At 46.5% G+C, this 19442-nt stretch overlaps 1 protein-coding gene across 1 annotated transcript; it reads left to right on the top strand.

Annotated features, from left to right (window-relative positions):
* Window positions 1–13611: 13611 nt before the first annotated feature.
* Window positions 13612–19220, top strand: LRATD2 (LRAT domain containing 2). Its single transcript, XM_082858606.1, has 2 exons — window positions 13612–13971; window positions 14500–19220. The coding sequence occupies exon 2, from the start codon at window positions 14596–14598 to the stop codon at window positions 15532–15534; it is 939 nt and encodes a 312-aa protein (XP_082714732.1). The 5' UTR covers window positions 13612–13971; window positions 14500–14595; the 3' UTR covers window positions 15535–19220.
* Window positions 19221–19442: the final 222 nt, after the last annotated feature.

Here is a 19442-nt window from a genome sequence, read left to right as displayed (position 1 = left end):
CTGCCCTGTGAAGTTGTGAGGAATGTTAACCAGGTAATGATTACAAGTAGTTAGCACAGTACCAGGCACAGAATAAATCCTCCTGCCATCTCAGAGATAGGACCTCATCTTTTTACTGGTTCGTAGTAAAGAGTAGCAGAATATGCTACCCCAAAATAGGCCACTTTGGTACAACGATTATTTTGAATTGAAGGCAATTGAGAAGAAGATATAAGAAAAGCTCTCCACCTTCCCCCTAGTTACCTAAAAACAGAACATAAATTTCCCTTGTTAAGGTGTCCCCTTCCCCACTTCTTTTATTTTTTTTTTGGCTTGTGGGATCTCAGTTCCCAGACTAGGGATTGAACCCGGGCCCTGGCAGTGAAAGCACCGAGTCGTAACCACTGGACCACCAGGGAATTCCCTCTCCTTCCCCACTTCTGTACCAGGAGGGGCATAACAACCTTATCATTGGAGACAAGATGGCACCCAGAAAGGGTCAACATGAACAAACCTTACCAACTAGCTTTTATCCCCCATTAGTTTCCCCACATATTTGCATTCTCACAATTTTCTGCCTCTAGAAGCTCAAAGTCCTTTTCCTTTGTCTTGTCACTTCTCTACAAAATTATCATTCTTGGCTAAGATGCTATACTATACTATAGTATACTATACTATACTATACTATACTATGCTCTAATATCCCTTTATCTACTTATCACAAGAGTGCTCCCATGTGTACATGATACACACATTAATAAACTTCTATTTGTTTTTCTCTTGTTAATCTGTCTTTTGTCAGTCTGATTTGAGGGCCCCAGCCAATGAACCTAAGATACATAGAGCAAAAACTTTTTTTCCTCCCCTACAATAGGTATGTGCAGAGTGGTTATAGCCCCTCCGATTTGCAAAAGCTAGGTCAACATAGCTTCTGTAGTTATATTGTTGGCTCAGTCTCTAAATAAATATCTCTTGCCTGACATTCCCAACTGCTTTTAAGACTCTTAAGGCAAAGGCCCTATTCTATGCACTCATTAATCCAAATACTTCAGAAATGTTTACTGATCATCTACTAAGTTGTTCAGGAGGTGCTAGTTGGGGTGATGGGTCTGTGAGCTCCCAGAGGGCAAAGATCAGGTTTCAGTCCCTTTGTTCAGCAAGTAGGAAGGGTGCGTGACATAACGTAGTAGGTGTTCAGTAAGGATTCCTGGAACTGGACTGCCAGGCACAGCAGCTGACTGCCAGGTGCACTGGTGCACATTCAGCTCCAGCCACAGGGCCCAGGGCAGGGCTAGACGGAAGGTAAGTCCTCACCATGTAAAGAAAGAGCTCCATCCCACTCTTTACTCCACTCCAGTCAGATAATTCATTCAGTCAACTGGAAATCAACCCCTCATGCAATGAACTTTAGGGAACCTTATTTGTTCTCCTTACTAGGCGTAACAGGTCCTTTCTGCTTTCCTCCTCTTGTGTTTTGTTTTTTCATTTCTCTTCCTTGACCCACTTTTACTCCATCAAGCTTCCTCCTGGTTCCACTTAGCAGCTTAGCTTTGCAAACCTGAGCACATACCTGAAACTCAAAAATCACTCTTTGAAGAGCTGTTTCTCTTGACACATACAGAATGAGGAATATCAGACTAATCCAAAGAAGGACTTACTTACTCAGCGCATATTTGTTAAGCATCTACTGTGTGTAGGATATGACATTGGACACTGAGGGTGTGACAGTGACATGTCAAAGTCTGGACTCCTGAAGAGACAGGCAGGCAATGACAAGCAAATAAGCAAATACCATCACTACTGTAATAGGCGTTTGTAGGAAGCAAGCAGGGGCTGAGGAAGAGTGAGGTGGGTAAAAGGCTAGTTAACAAAGCTCGCTCTCTAAGGACTTGACTTGATTGGAAGCAGAAAGAATGTGAGGAATTTAGCTTTGTGAAGAGTGAGATGAACAGAAACCGAGGACTGGTGTGGCCGAGGCATACAGGGCGATTGGGAAACTGGCAGATAAGCCTAGAAAGATGGTGAAGACTCAGACTTATGAACGCATGCAAAGGCGATGGCTTCATCACCCACAGATGGGACCAGGAGGAGTGTAGAGCATGAAGACAGAGGAACTCAGCCATATGGGTTCCTGTCTGGGCAAGGTGGATAGCAGGAGGTTACCCCTACTCCATGGCACTGTCCCGTATATGAATCTTGGCTCTGCAAATCACTAGTGGTGTTGCCATGGGCAAGATCCTTAAATTTACTATACCTCTGCTTTCTCGCCTGTAAAATGAGGATAATGATAATAATGCCTACCTCACAGGTAAGGATTAGAGGAGTGAATACATATAAAGCTCTTAGGGTGGTGCTGGATACAGTAAGCATGCAATAAATGTTAGCTGCTACTATCTTGTTTCTTTGTTTAGTACCACCTTTATGAATTCTCTGTCATCTGAGGTGAGATCCTCAAGATCAAAGGTTCAGAAACCCAACTCTGCCAACCCACTGAAAATGGACTCAGCCCACAGAGTCAGACACATAAACCAGCCCCCGCAGCTTACTGAATGGCAAAAAGAACTGTAATTACTAGGTCAATATGTCATCTTTGTAAGCACGTCTATAGGGGCAGAAGAAAGCCTCTTAGAAGGTTGCTCGCTTGGCAGGGAGTAAAAGGGAGTAGAAGATGCTCAGTAATGCTAGGGCTGGAGTTCTGGCTCTGTGACCGCCAGCCTCGTCCACCTCCATCAGACTGGGAATTCCTTCTTCACAGACCCCACTCTCAATTTTGTGCAGGGGGCTATCTGCTTTAACAGAAGTTGCTTAAAACATGTAACCCTGGAGCCTACTTTAGCCCATTTGCTTCCTCTGGAGATTTACTGTCCTCCAGAGACAGACATTCATCTTTAGGTACCGTCTCGGGCAGCTTGGGCTACCATAACTAAATACCACAAACTGGTGGCTTAAACAACAGAAATGTATTTTCCTACAGTTCTAGAGACTAGGATTCCAAGATCAGGGTGCTGGTTATGTCAGGTTCTGGTAAGGCCTCCTTCCTGGCTTGTAGATGGCCACCTTCTCACTGTGTCCTCACAAGTCAGAGAAAGGAAGCTCTGGTATCTGTTCCTCTTCTTATAAGGGCACTAATCCCACCACGGAGGCTTCATCCTCATGACCTCATTCTAATCCCAATTATCTCCCAAACGCCCTACACCTCCAAATACCATCACATTTGGGGTTAGGGGTTTTACATATAAATTTGGGGGGGACACAAGCAGTATATAACAGGTATGTTAATCCTTTTGAGACTTGTTGATGCCTTCTGCATATCTTTGCTCTTATCCTCATAGGAAAGACAAACTCATTTCACTCTTGCCCTCAAGGGTCCAAGAGGTAATATACTGAAGACAGAGACATAAGATGTCATGGAAACAGCTAGAAGAGCCAAATGCAAGCCACACATGTAATTTAAATTTGTAAAGTGGCCACATTAAAAAAAGTAAAAAGAAACAGGAGATATTAATTTTAATAATATATTTTGTTCAGCCCAGTAGATTTAAGATGTTATAATTTCAACATGTCATCAGTATGGAAACATTAGTAAGATCTTTTACCTTTTTTGTACTCATTCTTGGAAATCGATGTGCATTTTACATTTATGACACATTTCAGTTCAGATGCTTAATAGCCACATGTGAGTACTGGCGACCATGTTGGACAGTACAGAGATAGAATTTCATGGTGAACTTAGCTGTGTTACCTGGGCCCAACTTCTTAACCCCCCTGAAACTCAACTGCTTAGTACAGTGCCTGGTGTACCCTAAGCATTTAGTACATTTTAGAATTCATTTTCTCATCTGTAAATTGACAATATTCCCGCACCATTAAAGCTGTTGCGAGGATGACTAGAGATGACCCACAGAAAGCCTTTTCGCTTATTAATTTAACTACAATGTATTGAGCCTAGCACTGTTCTAGGAGGTCGGGAGAACCCAGTAAACAAGACAAGGATCCCTGATTTCTTAGCATGTATCGTCTAACTGGGAGAGATAATAAACAAAAATAAATTAATAAAGTATAGAATACTAAAAGGTGATAAGTGAGTTGAATAAGTGATAGAGAAATAGAGCAGGAAAGAGGATAAAGGGTATTGTGGATGACAAATGTCGCCTGCCATATCGGTAAACAAAGGGTGTTTCAGCCATCAAGCCATCAGCCACTGCAGTCACCCTGACTCTGAACCCTGAGGGGATTCGGGATGGAAAAAAAGGAAAAAAGATACTGGCCCTGGATAGTTAAGGTGCACATCAAAGGAATGATTTCAATGAGCCCAGACTCTTGCATCTTCCCATATATAGAAAAATGCTAAATTCATTAACTTGAGATGTCTGGTTTTTCTTTAACAGTAACCTTTTGATGTTCTGACTACCTGGTTTCTGTTGCAAAAGCTCCTATCTATCTTGGTTCTTCCTTTACCATTTTTGTAGCCGTCCCTCAGAGCTATCTGAGTGGCTGCCTCCCAGACTTAAGTTCTCAGCAAGCCTGAGGAATAAAACATAATTCTCAGCTTTCAGGTTGTGCGTTTTTCTTTTTCAGTTGACAGTATGTATGGGAGGACATTTGAAATTTTGAATAGGGCTCTTGGGGAAAGCTCACCAAGAAGCTAACATCTGAGTCAAGACTAAAGAGCACACCATGAAGATATCTGGGGAAAAGCGTTCCAGACAGAAGGAACAGCAAATGTTGAGGATGTGGGGGAGAAGCATGCCAACCACGGGGGAGGCAGAGCAAGGGGACAGTGCATCTGGAGGTGTGAGCGATGGGGCCTCAGACAGAAGGAATGAAGGAGGCAGGCAGGGCTGTGGGGCTATTTTAGGGACTGATACCGAGCAGGACCCTGTGCGGCTCCTGGGCACAAAGGCTTTCTGTGTCCCCCATTTCTCTGATGACAGGAAACAGGCTTTATTCAGCCTCCATGACCCTCCCTGAGTTCCAATGGGCAGGTTCAAGTAGTTGTTAATTAGGGAAAGGAGGGGATGCAGAGACAGGGGAGGAACAAACAGTCAAGAGAAGCCATAGTGCAGCCTTGGGACGAGGTCCTGGTTCCCCATCAAGGGATGCACACAACATCTTTGAGCTGTTTTGCGGATACTGAAACCCCCACCAGGTGGGAGAAGTTAACAGTTAATGGTTAAGGACAGTCTGCTGCCCACAAGCACGGAGACCCCAGACTGGCTGGAACCAGAAGGTTGATGATGCCGACTCCCTCCAAACCTCCCCACCAAACCATCAGGAGAATGTCCACCAGCTGATCACGCCCTCTTTGAACCACTCCTATAAAACTCCTCACTACCCCCTCTGGGTTGGGACACACAGTTTCAAGGGCATTAGTCTGCTGTGACCCCCTTTGCCTGGCAAAGCAATAAAGCTAATTCTTCTCTACTTCACCCAAAACTCTGTCTCCGAGATTTAATTTGGTGTTGGGGTAAGAGGCCGGATTTAGCTTCAGGACTTTGGCTTTTCTCCAAGGGAGACAGGGAGCCATAGAGTTTTGAGCAGACCTGGCTAGGCTCACTGTCTCAGAGGATTGCTGGGGGCTGCTGTGTTGTGAATAGACTATAGGGGGGTGAGTCCTTCATCAGGATCCCTTGGTCCCAGGCCTAGAAGTGGTTTGGGGAAAGAAGACAGAAATCGACCAACCAGATTTAGTGAGCCCAATGCCCCAGTTACTGGGTGGGTGGTCCCCCTAATCTGTCCTGCAGAAGGCTGCGCTGAACACCATCTTCCTCTCTCTTGTCGGAGCTCTTCTTCCCTGGAAGCATGAAGAATGGCCAAGGAAAGAAAAGGAGGTTGGGTTTGCTCTGCCGAAGCTTCTCTCTCGTTATTGACAGCCTTGTCTCTTCTCTGAATAGCTCATCCTCCCCTTCTTGCACAAGAAGTGCAAAATAAGATTCTTAGAATTTAGATTTTTTTTGAAATCCCTACATTTGGATTTGCAGATATGCCAATATTTGGATTTGTAGAGCTGTAATTTAAGCTAGTCTCTCCCCTGGAACCACCTGGTGAAATGCATCTTTCATGAGGCTTCTGCAGGAGCCCAGCTACAAGCTCAGACTCCCCAGCACAAATCAAACTCTGGTTCAACACCAACAATATAATGTCAGGGGTCTCCTAAGACAGCCAGCTTCCAGGAGGCACAAGCCTCGGTGTTTTCCAACTGGTGATCCCTCTTCCAGGAAAGGGTTAAAAGCTTCCTCACAATTTAGGCACAGGATTAATGCATGGAGAGCTGAAGGTCTGGGGTGGCTGACAGCCCCAGACCACTTCTCAGGGCATCTCCTCCACATACCAAACCACAGGGCAGACCAGCTCTTGCCCAGCCTGCTTGAGAGAGCCTGTTCTGGGGATCTGAGGGGAAAAGGAAATAAAATGCAGAAGCCAAGGAAAAGGACACTCAGCAGCCTCTGTGCTCCCTTCCTTAATCTGAAGATGGAGGAATCATTCAGCCAAAGTGCAAAACTGTTTCTGCAGGTTTTAAAGCCCAAGACAGGCTGGGAGGGTGAAGAGAGAGGGCGCAGCTGCAGGCCAGTCCTCTCAAAGGAGAGACAGGCCCAGCCCTCACCTCCTGGAAAGAATCCAAGTAAAAAAAGAAAAAAAAAAGAAAGAATGAATGCCAAAAGCATGTAATATTTATTGTCTCTTTTACTGGATAACCCAGTTTGCCTAGCTGCTGCTGTTTGCATAACCTCGCCTGGAGATGGCAACCCTTTATGAGAGTGAGGTCTGGACTAGAACACCTGACTCTCCTTTCTCCCCTCCCCCTTCCCTGCTCCACCCCCAGCAATATCCCCAGTCCGCTCAGGGGCAGAAAAAGCAATGACCAGGTTAGGGAGCCACCAAGGTAAGGCAGCCAAGTGTCCCAGTTTGCCTAGGACATGGGACTTTCAGTGTGAAACCAAGATCGTCCTGGGCAAACTGTGACAAGTTGGTCACTCTACATCCAGAAGACAAAGCAGCCCCCTGGTCCTCACACTGGCCAGTGTCTGGATGAACAACACACATGCTGGTACTCCTGAGGCCGCTTGACATGGCGTGAAAAGCATGGACTTGGAGCCAGCCAGATTTGGATTTGAATCCAGCTTCTCCCACTCATAATCCAGAAGATTCATACTCCTGAGCCTTTGTGTCCTTATCTGGGAAGTGTAAAGAAACGGGATCGGTATGGAGATTCAGTAAGCTGACGCCCGGAACAAACGGTTATTCTTTGGCTTCCCATATTAAAATCATCATCTGGCTCTAACATGGCCCTAACCTAGGGTTTGGTAGGTGTAAATAACACGTGGCATCTACACAGTCTTCAGGATTTTCGAGGTGCTTCCACATGCACTGTCTCACATGACGATTCCCAAGTGAGGCAAATAGTATCACGAGCCCCACTTTAGTGTTTGGAAAAGGAGGCCCAGAGCAAGTAAGAGATGGCTCCGAGGTCATGAACCTGGCAAACAAGACGCCAACCCAGGTCATGTGTTTTCATTCTGCTACCACTCACTTTCTATGTCTCAACAGAACCCCAGCTGTGGGTAACAGGCATGGGGAAGTCTGGAAGTTTCCCAACATAAGGAAGTTGTGGAGGAACCTGTTTTCCAGCAAACTCACTCAGCTATCTGCCGTTGCCGTGAGCCTGGGGCCCAGCCCCGGGAACAGGCAGAGTTAGACTGCCGAAGCAGGCAACTCTGCTCTCCTGATTCTCTTTTGTACATTCTTGGGTCGAGCCATTTAAACCGAGATCTCCACTACACCTGCAGAGTCGGGGGCCAATGCCTTGTCCGGTAGAAACATCTCTTCTCGATTATTCCCCTCTGCTCTGGACAGGAATGCTGTGAGAGCAATTAACTGGCATTCAACACAGCTTGTTTTTATTGAGTGCCTCCTCCAAGGAGGTGTGTGGAATGTGACACTTGGGTCACTGCTGGGGGAGGATGAAGCTACAGTATGGCTGGGAATTCAAATCTAACGTTTGAATTGAATCTAATGGCTGCTCTTGGGGAAGGTGCCTTGGTGGCTTTATCCCTTGTTCACGTGGCTCCATCTGCAGGGAAGGCCATTCCTCCCTATGGCCTGGTCTTTATAGGACCTGCTTCCTCTCTCATCCCTTTACAGTCCATTTCCCATAGGGCAGCCAGAGTGACAACCCTAAACCCCCAAATCTTTCCCATGGCTCTAACTGCACCCCCTTATCACATACCTTCTCACTGACTGTGCTCTAGTCGCAACCTTTTATCCCCCCTTTTTCCTAAACACTCCAATTCCTTCTCACCTCAGGCCTTTGCTCTTGGTGTTCCCTGTGGAGGGAATGCCAAGGCCACCTCCTTCTCATCCTTCAAGTCTCAGCCCAAGTTTCACTTCTTTAGGAGCCCATCTCTGACCATTTTATCCAAAGTAGGCCACCTCACCCCTGCCACCCTCTCTGTAGCCACAGTTATTCAACCCCATTACCCTAGTCTATTTCTTTATGGCCCTTATCGCTCTCAGAAAGGAATATACAGTTACTTAAACTTGTCAATTGTCTCCTCCTGTCAACACATAAAAGCCATTAAGAGAAAGGACTTTGTCTACTGAGTCCGTGGCTTTTTATCTCTGGAGCCCAGTAAAGCCAGACACTCAAACATTTGTTAAATATTGAAGAATGTATTTGTCTCTATTTAAAACAAAGTGGTTATGAGCACAGGCCTTGAAGTCAAGCAGACCTGTGAGATCTTACCAGCTGGAAGAAGTCACTTAGCCTCTCTAAACTTAATTGTCTTTTATAACAGAATTAGAAGCTCACTCAATGGTAGATGTCATTGTTAATTTTAGAGTTGTGTCACCCCCACTAGTCCAAGCCCCTGATGGCAGGCACTTTAACATTCACCTTTGTATCAACATGTCTTGAAACTTCCCCTCAGCATCCTCTACTTTCCCTTCCTGTAGGACATGTCACACTGTCTTAAAGGAGTCTATATATTTCATGGGGACATGAATACCTACAAAACCTAACACAGTGCCTGTTGTACTTGTAGAATAAATGTGTGGTGGTTAAGACTAACAGGTACCTAGCAGGTCTTCAAGAAATATATTTTGAATCAAGCTCTCTTTACTATTATTTTTTTTTATTGGAGTGTAATTGTTTTACAATGTTGTGTTAGTTTCTGCTGTACAACGAGGTGAATCAGCTATATGTGTACATATATCCCCTCCCTCTTGGACCTCCCTCGCATACCCCCCATCCCGCCCATCTAGGTCATCACAGAACACCGAACTGAGCTCCCTGTGCTATACCGCAGGTTCCCACTAGTTAGCTATTTTACACATGGTAGTGTATTTATGTCAAACCTAATCTTGCAATTCATCCCCCCCTCCCCTCCCCGCCCCAGGAGTCCACACATCTGTTCTCTACATCTGCGTCTCTATTCCTGCCCTGGAAATAGGTTCATCTGTACTATTTTTCTAGATTCCACATATATGTGTTAATATACAATATTTGTTTTTCTTTTTTTTTCCCCATCTTTACTGGAGTATAATTGCTTTACAATGTTGTGTTCATTTCTGCTGTACAACAAAGTGAATCAGCTATACATATACATATATCCCCATATCTCCTCCCTCTTGAGCCTCCCTCCCACCCTCCCTATCCCATCCCTCTAGGTCTTCACAAAACATCCAACTGATCTCCCTGTGCTATGCAGCAGCTTCCCAATAGCCATCCATTTTACATTTGGTAGCGTATATATGTCAATGCTACTCTCTTACTTTATCTCAGCTTCCCTTTCCCCCGCTGTGTCCTCAAGTCCGTTCTCTACGTCTGCGTCTTTATTTCTGCCCTACCACTAGGTTCATCAGTACTGCTTTTTAAGATTCCATATATATATGTGTTAGCATATGGTATTCTTCTCTTTCTGACTTACTTCACTATGTATGATAGTCTCTAGGTCCATCCATGTCTCTACAACTGACCCAATTTCATTCCTTTTTATGGCTGAGTAATATTCCATTGTATATATGTACCACCATGAGGTATCACCTCACACCAGTCAGAATGGCCATCATCAAAAAAAAAATTTACAAACAATAAATGCTGGAGAGGGTGTGGAGAAAAGGGAACCCTCTTACACTATTGGTGGGAATGTAAACTGATACAACCACTTTGGAGAACATTATGGAGGTTTCTTAAAAAGCTAAAAATAGAACTACCATATGGCCCAGCAATCCCACTACTGGGCATATACCCTGAGAAAACAATAATTCAGAAAGACACATGCACCCCAATGTTCATTGCAGCACTATTTACAATAGCCAGGTCATGGAAGCAACCTAAATGCCCATCGACAGACGAATGGATAAAGAAAATGTGGTACATATACACAGTGGAATATTACTTGATAATGTTTTTCTCTTTCTGACTTACTTCACTCTGTATGACAGACTCTAGGTCCATCCACATCTCTACAACTGACCCAATTTCATTCCTTTTTATGGCTGAGTAATATTCCATTGTATATATGTACCACCATGACGTATCACCTCACACCGGCCAGAATGGCCATCATCAAAAAAAATCTACAAACAATAAATGCTGGAGAAGGTGTGGAGAGAAGGGAACCCTCTTGCACTGTTGGTAGGAATGTAAATTAATACAACCACTTTGGAGAACAGTATAGAGGTTACTTAAAAAACTAAAAACAGAACTACCATATGACCCAGCAATCCCACTACTGGGCATATACCCTGAGAAAACCGTAATTTAAAGAGACACACGCACCCCACTGTTCATTGCAGCACTATTTACGATAGCCAGGTCATGGAAACAACCAAAATGTCCATTGACAGATGAATGGATAAAGAAGTTGTGAATCAAGCTCTCTTTAGAAGACATTTTAAATATATGAATTAAAGAATAATACCAGATGCTATGTGATCAAGTGCTGACTTACATATAATCAAGTGATACAATGTATAATGTAGAAATTTGATGGCAGAGGTGGCCAACACAGAGTCTCCCAGGGCCAGTCAAGGAACTAGTAAGTGAGGTGGGTAGGACAGGGACTGGGGCCAACTGAAGGCTACATCTCACCTCCAAGGCAACCACTGCTCAGCTCTATCTTTTTGTTGCCATCCTGGAATGTGGGCCCAGTGGTCTCATACATTAGCACTTTCAAGTGAATCTGAAAATCTGAATTTTTATGTGAGATTTCCCAAGTCTCCAAATTATTGACAGTTAATTTAAATTTATTAAACAAGCATTGAGATGAGCAAAGCATGTTTGGGAGCCACTCTGTAAACTATGACCAAGAGCCCTGGGGGATCAGATGGAGGCTGGGCCCTAAACAGGCATTCATGGAAGAAGTTACACAGGAGACAGGTTATTGAAATGTCCAAGAATTCCCCTAAGGTGTCCATCAAGCATTTATTGAGTACTTACTGAGTGCCAGGCATTGGGATATAAAAATGACTCAGAGCCTGCTCCCTCCGAGACTTTATAGTTGGTCAGTTCAAGAACTGTTGTTGAGCCACAACCGGGTACCTGAACAGAGCTCATAAAGGCAATAGGCTAGACACCTGGACAACAAGGTGTTGTTCCCTTACTCATTAGATCTGTGCCTCAGAGTGCTGGCAGCAAACTGTCATACTACTGTGTCCTTCTATGGATTCTCCCATCACCAGGCAAACTACCCAGTACCACCTAGGGGCAAAGTGGCCTACCACAGCTGATGGTAGCAGAGGTTCCCCAGCCTGACAGACATGGGATGACTTGCCATTGCCTCTTTCAGTCTAAACCCCCTCCCTCCCTGTAAAATGGGCGTCTACATGAGCTCACATGCTAGTGGCAAATACTAGTCAGGTTAAACAGCAGCTCCCAGAGCACGTGTTATCAAAAAGTCCAGGGAGGAGACGCATCTGGTCACACATGCCTGAGGCTGGTCAGAAAATACTTAATCTATACAGCAGACATACAGAAGTCTCTTTTGGTCTAACTTATACTGTGATCTTAGACTTGCTGAAGGACTAACTTCCATCACAGCCCTGCCAATATTGATTGTTGGGGCTCAAAAGTACGTAAGTAGATTAATTTTTTTTTTCCCCCTCAAACTAAAAAGGATCACAGTGGTAGTATATTCCTGTTTCCACTGGTCAGTATACACACTGAATAATAGTGTTACCTGGAAAAACGGAGTGAAAAGAAAGTGATGGAAAACAGGGTAGAGGAGGTCTTGAGTTGCATTCTTAATTCCACCAAGAATTACTTTGGGTGTTCCAGTGTTCCAGTGAAAGTCTAAGCTTGTTTATTGTCATCCCTCCACCCCGACTCCAATCCATTATTTAAAAAAAGAAAAAAGGGCTTCCCTGGTGGCGCAGTGGTTGAGAGTCCGCCTGCCGATGCGGGGGACGCGGGTTCATGCCCCGGTCCGGGAGGCTCCCACGTGCCGCAGAGCGGCTGGGCCCGTGAGCCATGGTCGCTGAGCCTGTGCGTCCGGAGCCTGTGCTCTGCGATGGAAGAGGCCGCGGCGGTGAGAGGCCCGCGTACCGCAAAAAAAACATAAAAAAAGAAAAAAAAAAAGAAAAGAAAAACCACTTTGGTAGCTTCCATCTTAGGTACAAGAAACAAAACCAACAAAGAGGGGAGAGGCAGGAACTGTCCTCTTGTAGTGGAGGTTAATAGGCAATACTAGTCTCCTGTCACTTCCTTCTGTAAGTCAGTAGGAAGGAAATATATCCACCGAGGGCCTCTGCTAATATGTTCTTAAAGACAATTAGGCAATTCCTACAACCTCTACCCCCAAAATAAACAAGCAGAGGTGAATGCTTTCTTTCACTATCCCGTGTATGAACTTGTAACTCTCAAAACAACAATGGAGGTTATGAAATCAACTTTGTACTAACTTCGAGGGACATTATTAAGAGCCCGGGTCTTGGAACCAAGTCAGCAACTAAGTCTTCATTCTGTTTTATACTGTTTCCTTTCTGTGATTTTTTTTCCTATCTGAAAGTTTCACAGGGCTTATTCTGGTAATACCTCTAGACGGAAGCACTTCTCCAGCTGTCCTAGTACAAAATTCTCTTCTGTGACTTTTGGCAAGAAATCGGTTCTAGGAAAGAAAAGAAAGAAGCAAAAGTTTGTTTGCTTTCTAATGACTGTTCCTCCCTCTCCAGGTACTCTGGGGATGAAGAGACGAAGGGGAAACGGAACAAACACCAAACTCTTAATCCCTCTCTCCTTTCTACACTGGCAGGTGGCGTTTGCTTTCCAACTCCATTTTGAAGCTCACAGCTCCGAAAAATACGACCTGAGCAAGCAGCGAGGACTTCACAACAAGGTCTTGCTCTAAGAAGGTAAGCAAAGATCCTACCGGTTAGGCGCGAAGACCGCCACTCCAGTCGACCCATCGGTTATTTACCGGCGGGATTTAAACCCGCTCCGGAGCGGGGGCGTGGCCTGGGCGGAGCCCCGTGGCCCGTGTGGGCGGGGCGGAGGCGGGGATGCCTGAGGCTCAGCGCCGTGCAGGAAAGACCCGGGCTCCGGGAGCGAGCGCCTGTCTCTTTAAATGCCAGCGGCTGCTCTCCCGCCCTGGGAGCCCGGAGCCGGATCTACAATCCCGTCTCTCCCGGCGCTTGTTGCTCGCCCGGACCGAGCGGGAGCTGCCGCCACTGGGCACCAAGGCTGCTTCCTTCACCTCCTTCCTTCACCTCCTTCTAAGGAGCCCCACCTCCCCCAAGAGCAGGTTGAAGGGGAGAAGCGGCCCCAGGCAGAGGGAAGGGGTGCTGTGTGAAGAGGCGCCGCTCCCCACCTTCAAGTCTTGAGGCGCTGCGTAGCCGCGGGGGCAAGACATGCGCTGCTCCCCCATGACCGGCCTCGCAGCCGCTGGCGCCCGGAGAGGAGAGACTGCGGAGCCCACACCTGCAAACTCGCCCTAGAAGTCTCAGGGTGCGGCGGGGGGCCCCTCCCAACTCCCCACGGCCTCCACCTCTAGGCGGGTGAGTTTGCGCAGGTAACCCGAGCTAGAGGGCGGGGGGGAGGGGCGGGCAAGACGGGAGGAGAAAGCACCGCAGGTGAGCCAGGTAGGGCGGCTCACCTGCCCGGGCCGCGCTGCGGGGTCCTAGCCGGTTTCCTCAGCGATTGATATGGGGGCGTCTCTGGGATAACTTAGGACCCTGAGGTGAAAGGAGGGGGCTAGGAGAGGGGAATTAAAGTTTCTTTTCCTTTCTCCCTCCTGCTTGGGATTGGCAGGTAGGGCGCTGGCGGAAGCGGTAGGAGTCGCTGATGCAGTGGGCTTTTGCCCGGGCGAGGTGAAGGGCTGGGGGCGGGGGAGAGCTGGAGTTGCCCGGCCTCCTGCGACCGTGACCCTGGAGGCGGAAGAGTGAGGAAAAGCTCGCCACATCTGAGAGTCCCCGTAAATTGGGTCCAAGTGCCCGACACCCAACCTTTCTTCCTCCTCTTAAGAACAAATCGCACGTTTCACGGAAGGGCTCCTACATGGCTTCCTTGCCTTCCTCTCCCAACAGGTGGTCTGAGCCCCTGTCCGGGGACCTGTGCCAATGACCCTAGTGGTGGTTTCGCTTTCTCCTCTCACGGCGGTGTGAACGTGTGTCCGCAGCGTGATGGGCAACCAGGTGGAGAAACTGACCCACCTAAGTTATAAGGAAGTTCCCACTGCCGACCCGACGGGCGTGGACCGGGACGACGGGCCCCGCATCGGGGTCTCCTACATCTTTTCCAATGACGACGAGGACGTGGAGCCGCAGCCGCCGCCACAGGGGCCGGATGGCGGTGGCGGCGGTTTGCCTGACGGCGGGGACGGACTGCCGCTGCCCTCGCCGCAGCCCTATGACCCGCGGCTGCACGAAGTGGAGTGCTCCGTGTTCTATCGCGACGAGTGCATCTACCAGAAAAGCTTCGCGCCGGGCTCCGCGGCGCTGAGCACCTACACGCCCGAGAACCTGCTCAACAAGTGCAGGCCTGGCGACCTGGTGGAGTTCGTGTCGCAGGCGCAGTACCCGCACTGGGCTGTCTACGTGGGCAACTTCCAGGTGGTGCACTTGCACCGGCTGGAGGTGAGCAACAGCTTCCTGACGGACGCGAGCCAGGGCCGGCGCGGCCGCGTGGTAAACGAGCTGTACCGCTACAAGCCGCTGAGCCCCAGCGCCGTGGTGCGCAACGCGCTGGCGCACGTGGGCGCCAAGGAGCGCGAGCTGAGCTGGCGCAACTCGGAGAGCTTCGCCGCCTGGTGCCGCTACGGCAAGCGCGAATTCAAGATCGGCGGCGAGCTGCGCATCGGTAAGCAGCCCTACCGGCTGCAGATCCAGCTCTCTGCGCAGCGTAGCCACACGCTCGAGTTCCAGAGCTTGGAGGACCTGATCATGGAGAAGCGGCGCAACGACCAGATCGGGCGCGCCGCGGTGCTGCAGGAGCTCGCCACGCACCTGCACCCCGCTGAGCCGGACGTAAGCGACAGCGACGCCGCGCGGACTACGCCGCCTCCCGGGCGCCCCCCCGCGCCCGCCCGGGAGGAGGGGGCCCGAGAGGCGGTGGTTCGCTGACCGGCGAGCTGAGAGCGGAGCTGTGTGAGGGAGCTGTTTGTAGCAGCCGCTGCTCCCTCCCTCCTCTCACTCCCTCCTCCACCACCTTCTGGGCCCCATCTGGGCTCCTGGGCCATTTGGAAAACGGAGAGTTGGCGAAAAGCGCAGCCAGCTGTGGCTTGAGTTTGTTATCTTGGACGGAGGAGGAAGAGGGAGCAGGTAGGAGCACTTTGGCCGGGGGCGCTTCTGGGCTTCGTGCCCGCCGGCTCAATCTGTCTTCCTTTTCCGAGGTGAGGCACACTGTGGACTTGCCAGACACTTAATCCCTGCTGGACTTGGGTCCAAAAATCGACGCCTCTTATGCACTTAGGGGTGGAGAAAAGTTCAGAGTACCAATGCCTGCTGTTGCCTTCCGACCGCTTCCCCTCCTACCATGGCCTTGGAGGATGCCCTGCAGTAAAGCCAGAGCAGGTTTGTGGTGGTGCTACCTCCAAAGAGCAGTGTGAGGGATTCGGGAAGCTGGGGTGATTTATCTTGTGTTTTTTCTGGGGTGCAAGGCTGGTAAAACCAGGACCAGGTCTGGGAGCCACAGACTGAAATCAGGCAGCCCCCTGTGAAGTGTAAGAAGTAGTTGAGTAAACTTGGGCTACAAAACAAAGATTTTGCCACATGCCCCCTCCCCATCCCCAGGCGATTTGTCTTCTGGAGCTGGCTTCCAGCTGAGTCTCCTGGGCCATCGCCACTTCCCAGGTTACGTGTAAATCATTGTCAGGGGCCAGCTAAAGGAAGGATTCAATTTTGGTTCTGTTTTGCTGCCTTTGTTTCTTGCTTGCTATTGTAGGCACTTACAGCTGTGGTATTTGTTATCAAAGGAGGGAATAGCCCTTTGTGTCTCTGATCTAATTAAGCCTGCTTGGCCATGTTCATCCCCAGGTCACACGGGAGGTTGGCTGCTGCCACCCCATAAGGTATCCACTACAGAAACAGCCAAACAGGGTTGCCCTGGCAGGAATCAGTCAGTTTCCTGTCCATTCCCCCACCTGACTCTCTTCCTGAATAGTGAAGGTAACTTTTTTTTTTTTAATTTAAGGCTTTGGTGTGGTGGTCCTGTGAATTTTTTTTTTTCCTTCATTGCCTCATCCCCCTCACTCAGTTTTGTTTTGCTGGTGGTAAAATCTTAGGCTTGAGGCATATTTCAGTGACAGTTGTTTATTTTGGTAGCCACACTCGATGCAGTTTAATTCAAGGTGTAAAGTTTTGTTATATTGCTGCAGTCTTCTTGTCGCTTGGAGAACACACCTTCAGAATGCTTTCTCAATGAAGAAGGGTGACAGCAATCATAAATAAATGCAACCTGGTGTAGTCAGCGCCAGATCTGGTGACAGTCCTAAAGCATGGATTGGTGATGGTGGGATCTGTCCGAAGCAGGATGGCTGATACTATTTGAATCTGCTGCTGTGTTTGCTTTACTCTGAGGCTTTAAAAAATGTGTACAATCTGTCCTTTGTTTTCATGTGAGCTCTTTAATGATATGTGCCCTTGATTTCAGAATCCTCTGCTGCACATTGGCATTGCTAATGCTGTCTCAAAAGTTGAGTGAAGTTTCTTTTTTTTCTCTTGGGAATCATTATAGATTACACTGAACAAGTCATCTTGTGACCCAATTCTTACAGCTGGAGTAGACTCATACTTGAGTGTTCCACAGTGGTGGCCATCCTCAGGCCTCCTGCCTGGAGATCTATAAATCAAGGCAACAAAACTTGAAGGATTTCCTTGTACTCGTACTTTTTTTAAACTTGGGAATTTGAGGCCATAATTTTTAAAAGCCTAGACCTTTATAGCACCTCAATATGAAATTATTTCATTACAAGGGCATTAGCTATGTTCCCTGTTTTAACAGGAATCCCCAGACAGGTCCTGTCAATGTTAAAGATGAACCACACTCAGCCCTGGTCCAGGAATTTGGAGAAGTGTCAATCTCCTGTTGGAAATGTTGATCTAGTTTTCTTGTTTAATAATCTCGCAGCTTTGCGTTTGTATTCTTTTGCTCATGGAAAAGCGGAGCAAGGTAAACGTGGGTAAAGACATTTAGGAGAGCCTTCTAGATTTGGATTGTCTTTTATGTTTAACACCATCAAGGGAAAGTTGAATGTAATGACATTGTGCAGACAGCAAGAGAGAAGAACAGAGCGGCACTGTCTAGCAGCTCTGGGCTAGCCAGCCAGCTCTCTTTTCCACTGCTCGGTCTCTGTCTCCCTCCTTCACTCCTCAATGGAAAGTGAATGTCATTGGTCACACCGAGGGACAGCAGTGACTCTGTTACAAACAGCTTTGTGAGAAACCTCAACTTGAAGGAAGAACTCCTATAAAATCCATATCAGTAGTAGCATTCTCCCTCTAGAGAAGAGGTTTTTGATAACAGGGCTTGAACATGATCTAGAAGAGGAAAGATCTACTCCAGATGCTGCTTTATCACGTGTTTTTACAGGGTACCAGAGATGTGAAGTACGTAATGCTTCGGAACAGTGATTCTGTTGGAAGTTTTATTAGGGTCATCATGCTTAAAGTAAAGCACCAACCAGCCACTGAAGGTTGCAAGGAAAGGGGACTGAATCAACTGTTGGCATCTTTCTCGAAGATGGCAGTGTTGTGGATAAGAGTTTTTAATGTCCAGGCAATGGCTACATCTGGCACTTTACAAAATATATATATATATATATATATATTTAATAATTTTTGTTTCTCCTTAGGACTAAGATTCTAGAACTGTATTGTACTGTGAATTACGGATGCTCTTTGAAGGCAAGGAATATTGATTCTAATGTTCTTTAGAAGCTCTGGCAGGGATAAGCAGGACACCCAACTGGAACGGATGCTAAATGTAATCAGACAAATTATATTTTCTTACTTGAGCAAATATTTTATTGAGACTGCTTATGTATGGCAAAGGAGCCTACAACTTCAGCTACACAACTTTTTATATTGAAAGAACTCATAGTTTTTGTAGTTTTATTCTACATTTCATTAAAAATGACTTTATAGCACTAGCAAGCCTAGCAGAAGACTTTACTCCAGACCTTTAAGGAAATTTTTAGTTTTTATGAAAAATGACACTTCAGTAGTTAAATTTCTCATGTCTTTGCTGCTTCTGGCCCTAAGAGCACCAGTCGACAACACCATAACCACATGGGAACATATTTTTGGAAGCAAAACTTTAATTTTCTACGACATATGCTATGGAGAGTGAAGAAAATTTAAGGATTACTTGTTTTCTATTTTTTTTCTCTTAACAAAATGGAATCCACTGTGTTGAAGACTCTTGATATTATGTGATTGTCTAACCATTGTTTTTTTGTAAATCAAAATAAAATCTAGTGTGATCATCATTGAAAGGATTTGTTTAGAAAGTTACATTTTATTTGTGAATTTTTTTTTTTAATCAGGGTAACTATAAACTTGACTGGTTTATTCAGCTTTTCATCATGTTTTGTTCTTAGCGATACTTGTGACCCATGGAGAATTACATTGACTAACTTGATAAATTTCATGTATTTTATTTCCTAGTGAATTGTGTAAACTTTATTTTTGTTGAAGATTGTATGTTAAATCAATGTTATGTTCTCACACCACTTCTTGAGAAGGAGGTTCAGATTTGAAATTGTATCATTTCCTTCAAAATGAAGGGCAAGTGCTTAGTTAAATAAAAGATTGATGACATCTTTTAAACCATTTCCTCTTCACTATGTCTTATTACAATAGAATCTGTCAAATCCTTTTGACAAATGCTCTGAGGGTTTCCAATAAACCATTCATTAGAGTTAACTCTATTTATATATGGGTTTTTTCCATTTGTATACCTTCTGCCATTTTTGGTCCAAATCCAAGCTCCTCAGCTTAACTGCAATTTTTCTGAAATATTAAGTGTGTTT

This window comes from Leucopleurus acutus (assembly GCF_964270905.1).
Source record: "Leucopleurus acutus genome assembly, chromosome: 17".
Taxonomy (NCBI): domain Eukaryota; kingdom Metazoa; phylum Chordata; class Mammalia; order Artiodactyla; family Delphinidae; genus Leucopleurus; species Leucopleurus acutus.
The sequence above is the reverse complement of the archived record's forward strand: the minus strand, read 5'-3'. Positions and strand labels throughout refer to the sequence as shown.